The sequence below is a fragment of the Artibeus jamaicensis genome, unplaced genomic scaffold (genome assembly GCF_021234435.1).
Source record: "Artibeus jamaicensis isolate MK-2021 breed Jamaican fruit bat unplaced genomic scaffold, CSHL_Jam_final contig_391, whole genome shotgun sequence".
NCBI lineage: Eukaryota > Metazoa > Chordata > Mammalia > Chiroptera > Phyllostomidae > Artibeus > Artibeus jamaicensis.
Genome location: NW_026521814.1, coordinates 5260993 through 5279601, shown reverse-complemented (window position 1 = coordinate 5279601; position 18609 = coordinate 5260993). Strand labels below are relative to the sequence as shown.

At 34.2% G+C, this 18609-nt stretch overlaps 1 protein-coding gene across 2 annotated transcripts in view; it reads left to right on the top strand.

Annotated features, from left to right (window-relative positions):
• The window catches only part of SCN7A (sodium voltage-gated channel alpha subunit 7), an 84220-nt gene that overhangs the window by 47418 nt on the left and 18193 nt on the right, over nt 1-18609 (top strand). For both annotated transcript variants that reach the window (XM_037143091.2, XM_037143092.2), the window contains exons 12-17: nt 587-825; nt 1931-2104; nt 3506-3862; nt 10152-10589; nt 14183-14285; nt 15637-15791. In XM_037143091.2, the coding sequence (XP_036998986.2) occupies nt 587-825; nt 1931-2104; nt 3506-3862; nt 10152-10589; nt 14183-14285; nt 15637-15791 (1466 nt within the window). The remainder of the gene's footprint in view (nt 1-586; nt 826-1930; nt 2105-3505; nt 3863-10151; nt 10590-14182; nt 14286-15636; nt 15792-18609) is intronic.

Sequence of the window (18609 nt, the reverse complement as noted above, 5' to 3'; positions counted from 1 at the left end):
GAATAACCTAGAATATTAGGATGAACAATTTATACAAATTCCATAAACATAGTGTTTTAAAGTGTTGGAAAGGATTACCAAATAGTTCCAAGGAAATTTTTTAACATTGAAAATGACATAGAAGTAGCAATTTGTAACTAAAAATAGAGCTTGGAATGTGAATCTATATAAAACATTAATATGCTCAGGTCCTTTTATATTGACTCTGCTTTTGTAACATTTAACAAGAAACTTATTATCATGGCCAATATTGAAAGGCATTATTTTGTAAAACATATAGATCTAGAAACCATAAATTGTGATACTCTCAACTATATATTCCATATTTGGGTGATTTTTTGGCAGGCGTTCCTATGTTTTGCTCCTAGTATACAGTTTGTCTCATTTTCATTTGTCCAGTTCAGCGAGCATGAACAAAATAGAGGGTGTTTGCTTTACTCTGATTTTTATTAGTATAAAATATTTATCTGCTAGTTCCATATCTGAAGTTTAGTTTCAAATCTCTTTTTGTGTGCAAAATGAAAATTTTCTATTAGTTAAACTTAAATAAACAACTCTCTTAAGCTTGACTTCTCTTTTATTTCAGAACGTAAAAAATCTCGGAAGAGATGTCCCTTGTGTTGGTATAAATTTGCTAAAATGATTCTGATCTGGAATTGTTCTCCCTGTTGGTTAAAACTGAAAGAGTTTGCCCATGTGATTGTGACACACCCATTTACCGATCTTTTTCTAACTGTATGCATAATTCTAAACATATTTTTTTTGGCCTTGGAATGTTACCCAATGAGTGAAGAAACCATCAATGTACTCAGCATTGGAAACCTGGTAAGGCTTTTACTCTACATTATTTTCACTTGCAATTTCAATTTTTTAAGTCATCATCATCCCATTATTTTATTTTATAATTCTAATGTATTACGAATACATTACACAATCACTAGGTGGAGTATTGTGTTATGCTTCCCCACTGCACCACTCCAAACCTTGCTTTATAAATCTTATCACTGAATAGATTTATACTAGAGTTTAAAATTCTGCCATTTAAATTTGGGATTTCTCTCCAGCTGCTTGGTAGTCTGGTTAAGTGGAAATTATTTCTTTCCTCTCTCTTCCCAAGTATACCCTCTCTGGGTAACATAGCCCGACAGATCAGAGTAGGGCCTGAGTCAAACAACAGATACAAGTTCTTCACTGACACCTGATTCTGAATCCTGACTACAACTGTACTTGACCCTGTCCACTTTCACCACCTGTCTTTGCCTTAGATTGGAGCTTATTTGTAGCAAGGTATTGTTGAGATTCACCTATTCTTTTCATCCTGTACAATGCAAGAGGCAAAACGTTTTTATGAATTTAAAAACAAGTCACATTTAAGCAAATATATAGTGCTTGATTTTTTTCCTTTTATTAGTGTTGTTATTATTTAGTTGCTTGGTACTCATACAAACAGCCAAACTGCTACCATTTTTGAATTATACATTTACTTGATACCAAAACCATAATTTAGTTATTATTGCCAATATAGTCTTCAAAAGACAGTTTTCATAGGTTTTTTCTGTTGTTGTTTTTTTTGCAGGGGTCATACATGTACTTCTCTTATTCCTTTACAAGTTGAAAAATTAAATATCTTAAATATTCCATAACCAAAACGAACTATCAAAAATGAAAAGCTTTTACCCTCGAATTTTTTTAAGTTTTCTTCCAGACTAGCTTTTAAAAATAATTGAAGATTTTGTATATAATGCTTGATATCAGATTCTTAAATAACATATTATGAGTCTATTGTAGTACAGACTCCAAAACTAATCAGATATTAACAGAGGAACAAAGAGCAACATAGTAACATTGAAAAGTTACAGTTTTTGTGCAGGAAGCTTCTGATTAAGCTATTGAAATCACATTCTCATCCATGCGTTTTGTTTTTGTTTAGGTTTTTATTGGAATTTTCACAACAGAAATGATTTTTAAAATAATTGCTATGCATCCATATAGGTATTTCCAAGTAGGCTGGAACATTTATGACAGCCTAATCGTGTTCCATGGTTTAGCAGAGCTTTTTGTGACGAGAGTTTATGGATTGCCTTCCTTTCATTTATTCCAGGTGGTAAGTAGAATAGAATCTAAGACCTAAATTTTGTTTTATGAAAATTTATCTCAGTTTCCTCAGATGTGAAATGAGAAGAATAACAATAATGTCATTGGAACATGAGTTAGTACTGCCTCAGGAAAGAGTAAGGAAGGAGTCTCCAATGCTATTATTTAAGCAAAGCATTAAAGGAAATAAGCCATATATGTAGCATTTGAGATGTGAGTTCTAGGGATCGGGGCCAGATATTGGGCCCATTTTGAGGAGGATGGTAATGAAGAGCCCCAGAAGCTGAGTCTTAATTTGTAACTAAGAAACTGGAATCAGGTATTTCTAAGTGTATGGTGGAGAACTTTTTATAATACCAATGAGGCCAGCAGAATCTTTTTATAAAAAAATATTAAGTCAGAATCAGTATATGTCTGCTGTGAAGGGTAGTTGTTAAGAATCAGAAAACTAGACAAGGAAATATTATTGTGAGAATGATTTTTATGAACATCTTAAACTTTTGATAAGTAATATATTGTCAGAGTCTGATAACAAGGTGAAGAAATGCAGCAGAAATCAAGAACAACCTGTCTACAATCCTCATACATAAACTTTCTAATGAGTGAGAGAAATATATACGAGATGTAGTTACCACCATATATGGATGAAACAAGAGTGGGAGATACAGAAAATTCAATCAAAGACAGGATGAAAATATCTGAAAGGCTACTAATGGATGGAATATAAGATAATTAAGTTTTACATGGATAAATGTAAGGTCCAGAAAGTTAGGGAAGATATAACACATATAAAAATGATGTATGAGTTTTAGATGACTAAATTCATTTTATATCATGGCTAAAATATTGAGGTAATCTGCTATATCCATAGAAATAAAAAATTTAATGAATAGGAGGGAAATATTCAGACTAAAACTAGAATGTTTTGTTTGGTCTTTAATGTGTTACTTTAAAAGGGAAATGCACAATAGAACCTTCAGTGGAATTCAGTGAAAAGTGACAAGTTTTTTTTCAATATTATCTGTATGTTGGAATGTGGAAAAATATCTGATATATTGTGAAAAGCAAAACAGAGAATGGATAGTTGTCCTACCAGGTATTAAAACATAAGCTAGAGCAATTTAAATAGTATACTGTTGAATGGGCATTGCAGATCAATAGAAGAGGACATACGTCATATATGAATTTCATGTAAAACGTTACAGAATATCTATGATGTACTAAAAATTGTACATAAAATGAATTTTCAGTAGTTAGTTTTAACAATACTCAAAACCAAATATTACCTTGAAGACTATATATGTGAATGTATACAATGCTGATAAAATTTTTTAAATGTGTATTGCAATAAATAGTAACCAAGTTTTAAAAATTTTGTTTCTTATTCTTGTTTTTTACATTGCTCTACAAGTTGCGAATCTTTAAGTTGGGGAAATACTGGCTGACATTTAAGATTCTGATGCTGACTCTTAATAACTCACTGGTGGCCTTGAAAGACTTGATCCTGCTGTTGTTCACATTCGTGTTCTTTTCTGCTGTGGTCGGCATGAAGCTGTTCGGTTTCAGTTACTGGCAGTATGTCTACAACTTAGACGAAGACTGTCAGCCCCCACGCTGGCACATGATTGATTTCTTCCACTCCTTCCTGAACGTGTTCCGGATTCTCTGTGGAGAGTGGATAGAGACTTTGTGGGACTGCTTTAACGTAGCAGGCCAATTCAGTTGTATTCCTTTTTACATGATGGTCATTTTAATTGGAAACTTACTGGTAAGTAATCCATGTTTTTTAATTTTCCTGGACAAACTGATGTAGTACAGTCTAGTGTTTTCCTGATGTACATTTGTGGGATCCAGTGGTCTGTATCTGTGCTGTTCAATATGATAGCACCTAACCACATGCGGCTATTGATCAGTTGGAATATGAGTGGTCTAATGTCACATGTGCCCCAAGTAAAAAAACCATCTGCTGAATTTGAGGTCTTACCCCCCACAAAAGGTAAATTAGTTCATTAATAATTTTATATTGAATTACAATTTTTAAAATATTTTTATAAATTTAGTGAAATAAAATGTTAGCAGAATAATGCTGCCTCTTTTTGTTTATGCTTTGAATGTGGCTACTAAAAATTTGCATATGCGATGTGCATCTTACTTCTATTGGACAGCGCTGATTTCTAACCCTGCTACTCAAAGCAGCCTTAGCACGATGTGGGGGAGAGCTGTCAATGCAGACTCTCAGACCACGTCCCAGAGCCATGGGAGTGGAATCCAGTTTAAAAATATCCCCAGGTGATTTGTGTGCACTTTAAATGTTAAGAAGCACTTAGACATAACACTGATTGTGAAACTTGGAGGCACATTAGGGTATTAATAAAAATATACTAATATCTTGAACCCATTCCCAAATAGTCTAATTTTATTCATACGTGGATGTAGCCTGGTCATCAGAATTTTTTGAGAATCCCTGTTTAATTACATTGTGCAGCAAAGTTTGAGATCCACTGGTCTATAAAACTGTTATGCATTAACTAAGAGAGAAAGCTTTCACTTTTAAATTTCCCATAATTAAAGTGGTGCTATATGAATTGAGTAAGTAGCTGTTACTTCTCCTAAGAAAAGGAATGGCTTATAAAAGAAAATTGTTCTGCCCTGGCTGGTGTAGCTCAGTGAATTAAGTGTGGGCCTGTGAACCAAAGGATTGTGGTTCGATTCCCAGTCAGGGCACATGCCTGGGTTGCAGGCCAGTTCCCAGCAGGGGAAGCAGGAGAGGCAACCATACATTGATATTTCTCTTCTTCTCTCCTTCCCTTCCCTTCTAAAGATAAATAAATTTAATTTAAAAAAAAGAAAATTGTTCTTACAGGGAAAGAAAACAGGACTCAATAGTCGCTTTTCACTTATAAGTGATAGAGATTAAGTGCATTTCCCAAAAGTCTGAAAATAAATCACTGGTCAGACTACATTGTACTGGTAGCCTTCCTTGTTGCTTCTGTTCACCCTGGTCTTGGCCCTTGGCATACACTCGTCACATTACTGCTATGCTTCGTTGTTGATGTACTTGTCTATCTTTCTTCTTAAACTTCTCCTTGAAAGGTGGGATCAAGACAGTTGTCTGTATCAGCAAAGTCCAGAACAGTGCCCAATGAGGAAACACACTTCGATATCTTCTGCCTTTGTAGCTGTTAGTACATTTTCAACTCTGAGCAACATAAACAGAATTCTAACTGGCTGAAACAAAAATGAGCATATGTATCAGCATATGTAACTCAAAATATCAGTTTCACTTCATTGACACATATGGGCAAACAGGATCTTTAGAAACAGGGTTTTGTGTAACATTTCATACCTGCCTTTTTCTATGCCTCTTACTTGCTGGTATCCTCTGTTTTAGCAAGATGGCTGCTTCTCTAAAGCTTCGTGTCTGCCTATCACATCAAGTTAACATATGTTACTACGTTATCCCACTCAGAGTCCTCTCAAAGGTAGAGATGATGTCAATACACACCCAGATAATGGCATAAGGGTGGTTTCCCAAATGAAATGTACGTTTCCATTCCCAAAGAAACGACTATAGCTGATGGATGTCAAGGTGAACAACCACACCCGCACACACACAGTCAAAACCAGAGAAACAAAAATGCTGATGTAATTATGTAACTGTATTTCTTTGGTTTTGGATTCTACCCTGTTTCTCATTTTTCTTATTCCTACTGATCAGAAACTTTAAGTCTATGGGCAGAGGGATTTCAGGATAAAGAGTTACATCAACTTCTTCCACAGCTCATTGATGGGCCATTATATTGCTTGGCTTCTTAAATCTTTTAAGCTTTATAGCCCTCAAGAGTCATTCAGCTATGGGGCATTATGATAATGACAATTGAGTAAATACAAGGTAAAAATGCAAGGAGAGAATTTTTGAACTTGTAGATTTTTTCCCACATACTTCTAACTCATTGCACTAAAGCATTGTAATTCCACACCAAAACTACAGATTTAGTGTAAAAAGAAGGTATGTAGAATGTTTTAATTTAATTTTATCTTATTTACTCAGTAAAATTCCAATAGTGATTCAGAGTCATAAGTGGAAGCCTTAAAAAACTCATCATATACAAAAGCAGGTACCTAAAGTGCCTTTTCAACAGTGTTGAGTTATAGAAAAAAGTACATAGTTCAGATCTAGGCAAACACAGGTTCAAACTTTAGTTCTATTAGTTACCAGTTAAGCAACTTTGTGCATATTATACAACCTCTTAAACCCTGACAATATCTAACAAGAGCATCAACAAAACAGTAATATATGCCTTAAGGATATTATACTTTAAATAAAATCAGTACTTTATAAATATTCATAAATGTCTGTTTTATTTTCTTTAGCCTCTAGAAAATCACATCTCCCATATCTGCAGAATTTTGTTAATTATTTAACATTATTTAGAAGGTTCAGTTATGTACCTTCCGGATGTATTGACTGCAATTTAAATAGTCACCAAGTAAATTGTGGTATCTGGTTAAGGTCACAAAAACCAAAGAGGAATAGAAACATGAAAAGAAATAGAAAGCAATGTAAATTCCAGTTGCTTTTTATTTATTTTTATTAAATTTACTGGGGTGACATCAGTTAATAAAATTATATAAATTTCAAATGTATAATTTTATAATATATTATCTGTATATTGCATTGTGTGTTTACTACCTGAAGTCAAATTCAGTTGCTTTTAAAAATAAAAATTTCCTGGCTGGTGTAGCTAAGTGGATTGAGCATGGGCCTGTGAAGCAAAGAGTCACAGGTTCGATTCCCAGTCAGGGCACATGCATGGATTGTGGGCCAGGTCCCCAGTAGGGGACACATGAGAGGCAACCACACATTGACGTTTCTCTCCCACTCTTTCTTCTTCCCTTCCCCTTTCTCTAAAAATAAATAAATATAATATTTTTAATAATAAATAAATAAAAATTTGATCATAATATGTATGTTATTCCATACATACTTATATATTTCCAAATTAAATATAAGTTAAGATATAATCAGAACAATATTGAAATAAAAGAGTCTTAATACATTTAAAATTTTTGAACACTAATCAGAAAAATAATTACTTAAGTAAACCTTGATTTTCTTCCTCTTCCATACTAATAATGTAGTGTGGAAGAATTGAGAGTTACTCAATTCTCACACAATAGGTAAAGGAGAGAGCAAATTTGAGGGGAGACTTTTGAATGTTTTATTTTATATACATTATTTCACCTTTTACCTCCTAACATAAAAGCAATAAAAATGTGTTTTGAATCTCGTTATAGGACTGTGACTGAAAAAAGTAACCCTGTATACAATATAATTTATGTGTTCTCTTCTTCTTTATTAATCCTAAAATTAAAGGTAGTCAAATCTCCAGCTTTAATCATTACACATCCTCTTTTTCCTTTTTAATCCTTTAAGAGACCGGGCTACTTTTAATTCAGAGCACATTGAACAGAGCAGAAGCATTTTACATTGTTTAAACGTTCTTTATTTGTACCACAATTCCAGAGTATTTCAAACTTTATATTCAGCCTTTTAACATTGCTATTATATAGGTATTTATGCATGTATGTGGGGAGGTATGCATTTGGAGGTGTGTGTGTATACTTACAATATAAGAAAGCTTATATTACAAACTCTTAAAAATATAATTGTTGTAGCATAATTTTCACTTATCCAAATTCTGGCACAGAATCTATTCTTTTATTTACTCTAATTAATATTCCAACAAATATTTATTTGTCACTCACATTGTGCCTAACGTTGTGCCCTAGTCTAGTCTACTTAGGAGAAAATGTGGCTCCTGGTCAGATGAGGCTTATAGTCACGACATTTTTACTGAACACCCATTTCTTACTTGTCATCATGACTAATACTTAACCAAACAGAGGAGAAAAGAAACAACCAACTACCTTAAATTGTATTTGGTCTTTCTCTTTTATATCTAGAACTTAGTATCCTTTGAAAATAATAGAGGTGTTAATAGTGTAGGTTCTATAAGGGTCATGGAGCCCCTGCTCACATAATCTGTAAGTAAACCTTGTTGTCAAAGAAAGAACTGTAATGAGGACAACTATATGAATCCCTGGGGTATTAGCATTTGATCATTGTATTTCCAGTTATGCTTTTGTTTCTCTTTTTGTTTTTAGTTTGCCTTCTGAAACTCTGTCATTGTAGGGTATAGAAAACACATGAATTGTTCAGATAATCTCACCTGTAAGAAATTTTCAATTTCAAACCATTGTGTACTCTACATTTTATTGCTACACCAAAATATGTTTAAGATTAAGATGATATATTTGATGACATTAGTATGTGCAATAATATTCTTATTTTTCCCATATGACTCTTATTTATTTATTCTTTTTTCCCATATGAGTCTTATTAATTTTCCAACAAATATTTATTTGTCACATTTAGAATCGATACTAAAATTTATCTATTTCTATGTATATGAAGATACAGTTACAGAGAAGTAAAAGTGGTCCATTAGGATTGAACACCACATGGTGAGCAGCTCATATTTTCTCAGGTGTGTGCACGAGAAAGTAATTACCAGAGTATCTGAGAACTTCATCTCTTCACGTAGACCCAATATTCTGAAAAAGTTTTCACAAACAAGTGTTGGAGACTTTTATGTACTTATTTTACCTTATGTACACATAGATTGTCAGTATAAGTATTTCAAACAGCAGATCCTAATGTGTAAAGAAATCAGAAACACAGGCAAGAAAGACTTCTGTGAGTTACATATACAGCAGTTCCTCCAATAACATCATTTTGCTTCATGTCATTTAGGCCACCCACCTATGACGCTGGAGTAAAACAAGCGAGTTGGAAAATAATTGTCTTATTTTTATTAATGTTTCTTAAATGTATGTATAGCTCACATTCATTTGATTGTTTAATATTAGAAATTTGGGGTGTCTTAATTTAGAAGTTTGGTGATGTTTTGTGACCAGAAATATGCTGTAGGAACTTAGCTCTTATTATACCAATTAGCCCGTGGTGAAATTGGCTTTGTTAAGGGAAACAACACGTTTCCCTTAAAGTCGTAGTTTCCAAGGATCTGTGGATGATGTTAAATAAGGACGTATGTGTATGTGTATGTGTATGTATATATATGTGTGTGTGTATATATATGTCATTTGAACATTGCCCTCTAAAAGTAATATGTAAGGCATAAAATTAATAATCTTAAACTCAAATATCTGAAAAGAGGAGAGGAAACTTCTATAGTAGGAAACATGCTCAAATTATTACTTTAAGTCTAAGAGAATAATTAATTCTTAACACTAGAATGTATACCCTACAATTATAAACAGGATAAAAATCTTATTCTCTGGAAACTGAACATGCTTTGATCATATTTCTCAGTGATATAGTAAAGATCAAAATATACACTCTCCCTGAGTTTGAATAACTTACAAGTGTTAGTAATATTCTATCATTTATCTCTTTCTTATTTGACCAAATTTATTACCACAAATAATTGATTAACCTATCCAATCCTGTGCTCATATAATTTAATACAACTTAGATGTGGGCCCCAGAACCAGGAATAGCTCTCTCTCGGTGAGATTCCTTACAGGTTTGCAGAACTCATGAAGATGTCACTAGCCCTTTTCCTGGGATGGGGCTGAAGTGAAATCAGCCACCTGGAGCAGCAATTCATTTTCTCACCTTGGGAGAGGCAGCTTGGACCTGTGAAAGAAAACAAGCTTTGGAATAAGACAGACTTGAGTCAAAGACCACCTGTGTGATATTTGATATTTGACATCTGTAAACCTTGCCTTTTTCCTCTATAAAATAGAAACAAATATTTCATAGAATGTTGTGACGTTAAGATGAGTTCCAGCTATGCAAACCTCTAGCACAGCCCCAACCCGCTGTGGATGAGTAAGAACCGAGTAGCATGGTAGTTCATATGCTGTTTTCAAATCTCGGTTCAGCCTCTTTAGAGGATTTTTTATTGTTTAAAAAGAAACAAAAATGAGATATGTGTAACCTCATGTACCTCATTTACTTGTTTATTTAGATTCTTTACGTGTTTCTGGCATTGGTGACCTCCTTTAGCTCATACAATGCTACCACAATGGAAGAGAACGATGAAGCAAAAAATCTCCAGCGTGCAATGGCAAGGATTAAGAAAGGAATACACTATATGCTTTCTAAAATATTATGTAAAAGACAAAATGTTCCCAAGGACACAGTGGACAGTGTAAATGATACATATGTTAAAGAGAATATTTCTGACCACACCCTTTCTGACTTGAGCAACACCCAAGATTTCCTCAAGGACAAGGAAAGAAGCAGTAGCAGGGAGAAAAACACAATGACTGAAAATGCAAATCAATCACTTATCTCCAGCCCTACTGTCTCTGAAACTATACCAATGGCTTCAGGAGAATCTGACATAGAAAACCTGGATAATAAGGAGATTCAGAACAAGTCGGGCTATGGCAGCAGCAAAGAGGTAAGATGGTCAATATTCTGATGGCTTGTTACTGATGTATGGCATTGTTGATAAGAAAGTGAATGAACAGTGAAGCTCTAGAATTAGATTATTTACTCAGTCCTAGCAATAGTATTCCTTGCTCCTGATTAAGTTTCTTAAACTTTCTAAACTTCGGTTTACAGATGAGGATAAAACTGCATCTATTTCTAAGGGAAGGTAGAAAAATTAAGAATAATAGTTGAGTAGTGCATAAATGCCCTATATAATAAGTACTTCATAAACATTAGATAATATAAATATAAAATTCTATAAATTAATAAGCAGACAATGTGAGATGATAAAAAGCATACTGATGAAAACTAAGTTTTCAAAATCAATATGTATTACTGGAGAAATCATTAAACTCTCTGGCATCCTTAAAATGTGAAATTGGGCTACAGCAGTAGTCCAGTACCTTAATCCAGCTAAGATACTTTTTTGCTTGCTAAAATTTTAAGATTCTTGCCAGTTTATTCAGCAACATATAACATATGAATTAAAATTGAATTGGGCTAAATAAATATAGAGAAACCAACAGTTTGATCTGCTTTATAAACTTCTGGAAAAAAGAGGAAGACGCATTCAATGAAGGGTAGACATTGCTGTTCACATGCATACACCCTACTGCATACAGCTTTAGTGTCTTCATTTGCAAGCAGCTTACTGTCTTAGTAGGAGATGTAGTTTAACAGAAAACTACATCTACATGGATCACAACATGCTGGAGGCTTCTTGCATTGGAACTCACTAGGGACTCATCTCACATCACTTATAGACACTGGGGAGGAAAGATCAAAGAATGTCTCCTTCTAGGTCCCCAAATTCTCTGGCACCATCTTGTTTTCCAAACCTTATCTGGCTTAACAGCTGCTCTGGGCAATAATTTTTGAAACTGGTCTTATAGTAGAAGTCAAGTTTTAATTTTTCAAAGTCTTTCTAGCTCTTAGTGAAGTTATCTTTGTTTTAGAGAAACTTTCACTCCTTAGCATACCCATTCTCAGTTTTATTTTCCTCTAGTTGATATCATTATGAGACAACAGGAAAAATTTCTCTCCAGCACAGTTCTGTATCTTCACTTAAGACCTTGACTACCGTCCATCTTTAGGTAAAATTGCTATTTGTCACGGCATATCATGTCAAGATGTTCTGGGAAACCCCTTTTGAAATCTTATTACAAAGTCTGGGATATAAATTGTAAAGGAAAGAAGGAATTAAATATGATTGTAAATATTGTTGCAGAAGTTGTAATTTACTTCTGTATAATTATTTAGTCTTGTTGATTGCTTAACTACTCATAGATTTGTTCACTTATTTGTATGTTTAGTTATATACTTAATTAGACACTTTCCAGATTATATAGGTCATGAATATTTAGGATCTTAATCTACCAAAAGCCAAAGAATAAACTATAAATATCACATGTGATTTGATAATTTGGGATATATACTATTTTTAAAGATTTTATTTATTCATTTCTAGAGAGAGGGAAAGAAAAGGAAAAAAGGACAGAGAGGCAACCATCAGTTGGTTGTCTCTCACACACACCCCCAACTGGGGATCTGGCCCCAGAACCCAGGCATGTGTTCTGACTGGGAATCAAACCAGCGACTTTTTGGGTTGTAGGCCAGCACTCAATCCACCGAGCCACACCAGCCAGAGCCAGAGTTATATATTGTTATATCTTTGGTATTTAAACTTTCAGCCTTTTTTTATTATAAATATTTAACTATATAAATTTTATAAAAATAACATCAAACTTTGCATTGGGTTTTATAACTTTCACAAGGTAGCAACAAATCATGGTCATATTCTCATGCCATTAATCACCTACTACAATAAATTATTTATAATTTTGATTCTTGATTTATTTATAAATTTAAAATAATATATAAATAAGTACAGATTCAGGAAAAAATACAATCAACAATTTTATATGCAATTGGTTTGAGACCTCTAAAAAGACATAAATATAAGATATAAAATTTTCAATTATTGAATGCCCAAACATTATATAATATTTATTTATTTATTGTCCACTTCTAAAACAGTGCATTGCTGTAGCCTTTAGTTCATAAGCAATCAATGGAATTTAAGATAAATGAAGTAATAAAATAATTGACTTACTTAATAGTAATATTCTGCTTTTGTACTTTATTTAATTACTTACTTTTTATTGTTTGTGCTATTATAGTTGTTCCTGCTTCTTTTCTCTTTTTCCACCTCCATCCAGCTCCACCCTTTCTGCTCCCTCCATCAGTCCCTAGATCATTGTCCATGTCCAGGGATCATGCACACATGTTCTTTGATGAATCCTGTCACCATCTGTCATCTAGTCCCCCTCCTCCCCTCTGGCAGCTGTCAGTCTGTTACATGTGTCTATGCTTATGTTTCTATTTTATTCACTAGTTTATTGTGTTTGTCAGACTCCACATATAAATAAGATCATGTGGTATATGTCGGTATGTATCAGTAAAAAAGAAGAAACTCTTACCCTTTGCAACAGCATGGACGGGCCTGGAGAATATTATGCTAAGTGAAATAAGCCAGTCAATGAAAAAAGAATACTACATGGATATATTTTTTTAATTGAGCACTATAATATATTACTGACAATTACCATTAGGGATTAAGCAAAGTTCCTAATTATATTTCATTGACACTTCTTGTGCATAAGACAAAGAATTAGGACAAAATATTTATTTCCTTTTTATATAACCTACCTAAGTAAGGCTTTCCTTAATTTTTAAGACATAACTGTTTTGTTTTTAAATGTTTTAAATACTTAATTTTTGAAATTAGAAAATAATTTTTATGCTATTAACTTTATGATTTTTGTAATTTTAAAGGATGGTATACTCCATATTCACTTTAAGTAAAGCAAAATAAAGTATTTTAAGAAAATCATTTCAAGTCAAGGCCAAGCATGTCATTTGCATTGTTACCACATGTACAAAGTTCTGACTACCTTACTCTAGCCAGTCTTGAACTTCAGTCAAGAACAGACAATCTTTGCAACTAACTTCTTCCCATAGGGTTGGGACCACTTCCTCCTGTCTATTCTTGACCTTATTTCTCACACCATTTCTTCATTGCACTTCAAGGTAACATCACATCCATCTTGTCCTATGAGGACATACATAAGAATGTTTAGAATGGAATTTACAATAAACACTAAGTATACTTGTCTACCCATCTTTAAAGGAGTAATTTATTCTGATGTTAATCATTACTTGAAATAGCCATGCCAAGACCTTATGAATAACTTCAGGAAAGCTTGGAACTCAAACACTTTTGAAAACTGGAAATAGCCTATACATTTTTTGGGAGGACAGTGGTATCAACTAAATGTTACACTTAATCTGAAATTATTTTATCTTAAATTAATTTTTAAAAATAATTTTTAAAACCATCAGCTCATTAAGATATGTATGCACTTTAACATCAGTCATGCACTTGGCCCAAGAATAGTCTTTGTGTGCATAATTTTTCTTATTTCTAAAAATGAAGTAAACTTTAACTACAATGAGTAAATGAAACTTTATTCACATTTTTGGTGGGACCTTACTTTTCAGAAAGTAAAGCCATCCAGCTCATCTGAGTGCAGTACAGTCGACATCGCGATCTCTGAAGAAGAAATGATCTATGAACATGAAAAGCCAAAGCATCGTAAAAACAGTAAGAGAAAACTTTCCTTGATTATTATATTGGAATCAGACTAAATTTCATTTAAACTAAGTAGTACTATTGGATATACTTTTAATTTTAGAGAACTGATTAATTTGGTTGAGGAACACACACAGTGTGTGTGCACACACACGCACAAGTGTCCACATGAATTCTGATAGAAAATTAAAATAAATGTCAAGAAAAAGTCAACATTTGGAAAAAAAGGAAAAGAGCCTATTTCCGAGGGTGTCTAATATAGTAGTGTGGGCTCTGGAATCAGACAGCTTGGGTTCAAATCCCAGTCTTTTACTTTTACTTCCCTCTCTCTGACTCATTTCCTACTATTGTACACTAAAGATAATGATAAAATGTACCTTATTATTTAAAAAGGTTATGTGTATATGTAGTATTATGCATCTTGGAATGGAGTAAATTTTTAAATACTCATATGAAAACATCTTATAATTTTCATAGAAAAACAAATCATGTAATCGTGATATATTTTTGCACACCACATGGATATTAACAAATATATAAGACTCCAGTTGGTTGACTCACTAGACATGTAAGATACATCTCTTGATAACTTATAATTAAAATTAATTTCCTAGAAAGATTAGCAGATGACTACAAGGTCTAGACATTTGAAATCACTGGAAATCTTCAAAATGAAAACTGTTAAATGCTCAAATTCTTATAGTCAAAATAAGAATCTTCTCTCAGTAGCTTGAGTTGTAGGCCTTATTATCATCCAAAACAAATAAAGAAGTTATTTCCTATTTTTTTTTACCAAAGATGTATAAATTGACATTAAGTAAAATTCTAAAATAACTCAACCCACCTTCATTTCCTCATTTTCTTACAGGCTAACCATCCCATTATCCTTAGTTGCCTTATGCTAACTCTTGACTAAAAGGTGGAGTCCGAATCCCATGCACATATACCCTTCGCACAAAGTACTCCACAACCCAGGGCCGCTCCTTAAAGAATCTCAAACAAGATTCCTGTTTCCATGCTATCTAATAACTGAAGTTAACTTAACTGACTTAACTGATAGTATACCATTTAATATTTCATACATGTTTGTGAATCTAAATGGGAATGTTTGTTTCGCCATGTGAATTTTAAGAGAATAAAACTTCCAGGCATTCTACCAAAATGTGATATTCAGAAGATGTTGTATGTATGTATTTTTATGTGTGTTCAGTGCAGCAAGGGTAAAAATCAAATGTTTTTAAGTCAGAGACCACCTGTATTAGATTCTGTAAATAAATAATTGAGAGCGTATGATAGAAACTTAGGGTTTTTTTTTTTCATGAATTTCCAAGATTTTTCTTCTTAACAGTTTTATTCTTGACAGGCTATGAACAAAGATCTTCAACAGGTCAAATCAGTAGAGAATCCAAGAGGGGAAAAGTTTGGCCAAACATAAGGAAAACCTGCTGCAAGATAGTAGAAAACAGTTTTTTTAAGTGTTTCATTGGCCTTGTCACTTTGCTCAGCACAGGTGCTCTGGTAAGTGAAAGTAGGTGAGATTTTTATGGTAAAAGTATGTTAGAAGTCTGTTAATTTGTACAGTCTCCATACCAAATTAGTTTCCCCCAGAATGCTTATTGTAGCACTGGAGTTCATAGTCTGTGATTTTAGTTTTGAAAGACATGCATTATTTAAAAAATATGAATGACAGTGGGAAAATAGAATGTTAAAAAGATACTTAATTCTTCTTACTTTAATAAAGTTTTATATAAAAGGCAAAGTTTAGGCCTTTGGTCAAGAAGACAGCATAGGTAAATGTGCTACATCCTTCTTCAACCACATCAAAATTACAACTAAACTATAGAAAAACCATCGTTCAGCTGAACGAGAAGTCCTGCCACTAAGGATATAAAGAAGAAGCCACACTGAGATTGGTAGGAGGACACATGGAATAGGCTGATCCCATATCCACATGTGGCAGATAAAAATCAGGAGGGGTATCTCAGCTGCAGAGATCAGCCTTGAGAGCCAGGAGTCCCAGCTGTGTAGCGAGTCCCCCAGCCCAGGGTTCCAGTATTAGCAAGAGTTCTAGTATCAGATGTCCTTGTAACTTCTGACTGTAAAAACAGTAGGGACTGTGGCTGAGTGGAACAGAGGCTCCTGGAGTCCAAGGTGCTCCTCTTAAAGGACCCATCCTCTTTAAGGTCCTATGCACGAATTTTTCATTCACTTTCTCTGAGCTCCAGCACTGGGATGGCAGCTTGAAAGGTGCCAGGGACATACGGGGAGGAACTGAATTCCCATGCATCAGGACATGAGTTGGAGGGGCAACTTTCTCCCAGATACAAGTGCTGGCATTGGCCATTGCTCCTCTTCAGAGCACTCCCTCCACAGAGTCTCCATCAACCTGGCTATCACTGTTTGCCCTGCCCTGGTGATTCCCTGGACTCCACCCCACCCAAATTTTGGGTTCATCCAAGCTGTTTCCAGTGCCTTTTTCATATGAAAGACTTGTCTTGGTTCATGCTTCAGACTTTCCTAAAAAATGTTCATTAGAACATTTTTCCAAATAAGCTGCTTTCCAGCTGCTTTCCAAATAAGCTGCTGGCCTCCATGAACCCTGTACTTCTCACTAACTGGCCCCCAAATCCAGCACTAGCATCAGCTGGCCGTGGTTCACAGTTGACCTCTTTGGGTACCTCCAAGCCCAGCACAAGTAGCAGCCACCTGCACATTGCTTTGTAGTTTATTCCAGATGGTCCAAGGCAGAACATAAGTGGTACTGACCTTGGTCTGAACCTCCCTGGAGGATCCAGAGCCAATACACCTGGTGGACAACTTCAGACCACATTGAAACACCACCTAACCACTTCTACAAACAACATACTCAAAGGGTAGACTCACCAGGTACCAATGCCTCAATGAAGTAAATCCTGCTCTGTGGGGTCAGCTGCTATGCAGTTGATCCTGCACACTGGTTGAAGGTAATCCTTCCATCTGATGGCCCTGGAAATAAATCCTTCCTAGTGATGTACCAACAGCAATCAAGGCCCAACTACAATAGGAGGGTGCATTCAGCCTCATGGGAAGCACAGCTGGAGTGCCCAGATCAAGTAAATGGGAAGCCTATTCCACTGGAACTTACAGGACACCTACTACATACAGCCACTCTACCAAGTCTGGGGTCACATAGCAGCTCTAACACATAGAAACAAACACAGGGAGGCTGCCAAAATGAGGAGACAAAAAAACATGTCCCAAATGAAAGAATAGAACAAAAATTAGGAAAAAGAACTAAACAGAATGGAGACAAGCAATTTACTGGATGTAGAGTTCAAAACACTGCTGAAAAGTATACTCAGTGAACTTAGAAGAACAGTAGATGAATTTAGTGAGAACTTCAACAAAGAATAGGAAACAAAACTGGAACTAGAAAACAAAAACGAACCAGTCACAAATTAAGACTACATTAACTGAAACGAAGAATATATTGCAAGGAATTGAGAATGGAGTAGATGAAGCAGAGGATCAAATCAGAGATATGAGAGATAAAAAATACCTAATAGAGATAGAAAATACCTAATGAGAGATAGAAAATGCCTAATCAAAACAGCAAAAAGGAAAAAAAATAAGAAAATGAGGATAGTATAAGAAACCTCTGGGACAACTTAAAGTGTACCAACAGTTGCATCATGGAGTATATAAAGGAGAAGAGACAGAGAAGCAAATTGAAAACTATTCTGAAAAAAATAATGACAGAAAATTTTCTTAACCTCGTGAAGGAAGTAAACACACAAGTCCAGGAAGCACAGAGAGTCCCAAACAAGATGAACCTAAAGAGGCTCACACCAAGACACATCATAATTAAAATGCCAAAGGTTAAAAATGAAGAAAGAATGTTAAAATCAGGAAGGAAAAAGGCAGTTACCTATAAGGGAGCTGCCATAAGACTGTCAGCTGTTTCTTAATGGAGACTTTGAAAGCTGGAAAAGAGTGGCAAAGAATATTCAAAGTGATGAAAAGCAAGGACCCGACAAACAAGATAACTCTACTCAGTATAACTATCATTTAAAATTAAAGGACATATAAAGAGCTTCCCAGACAAGGAAAAAAAAAAAGACAGAATAACTAAAGGAGTTTATCACCACCAAACTAGTATTACATGAAATATTAAAGGATCTTCTTTAGGAAAAAAAAGAAGATAAAAAATATGCATAATAAAATGACAATAAACACATATAAACCTCTAAGTCTAAAAAACAAAAGAAATGGAAATAGAAAACAAGCAGAACAGTAACACATAAATGCAGAGAACATTTTAATGGTTGCCAGATGAGAATCTTTGGAGAAACTACTA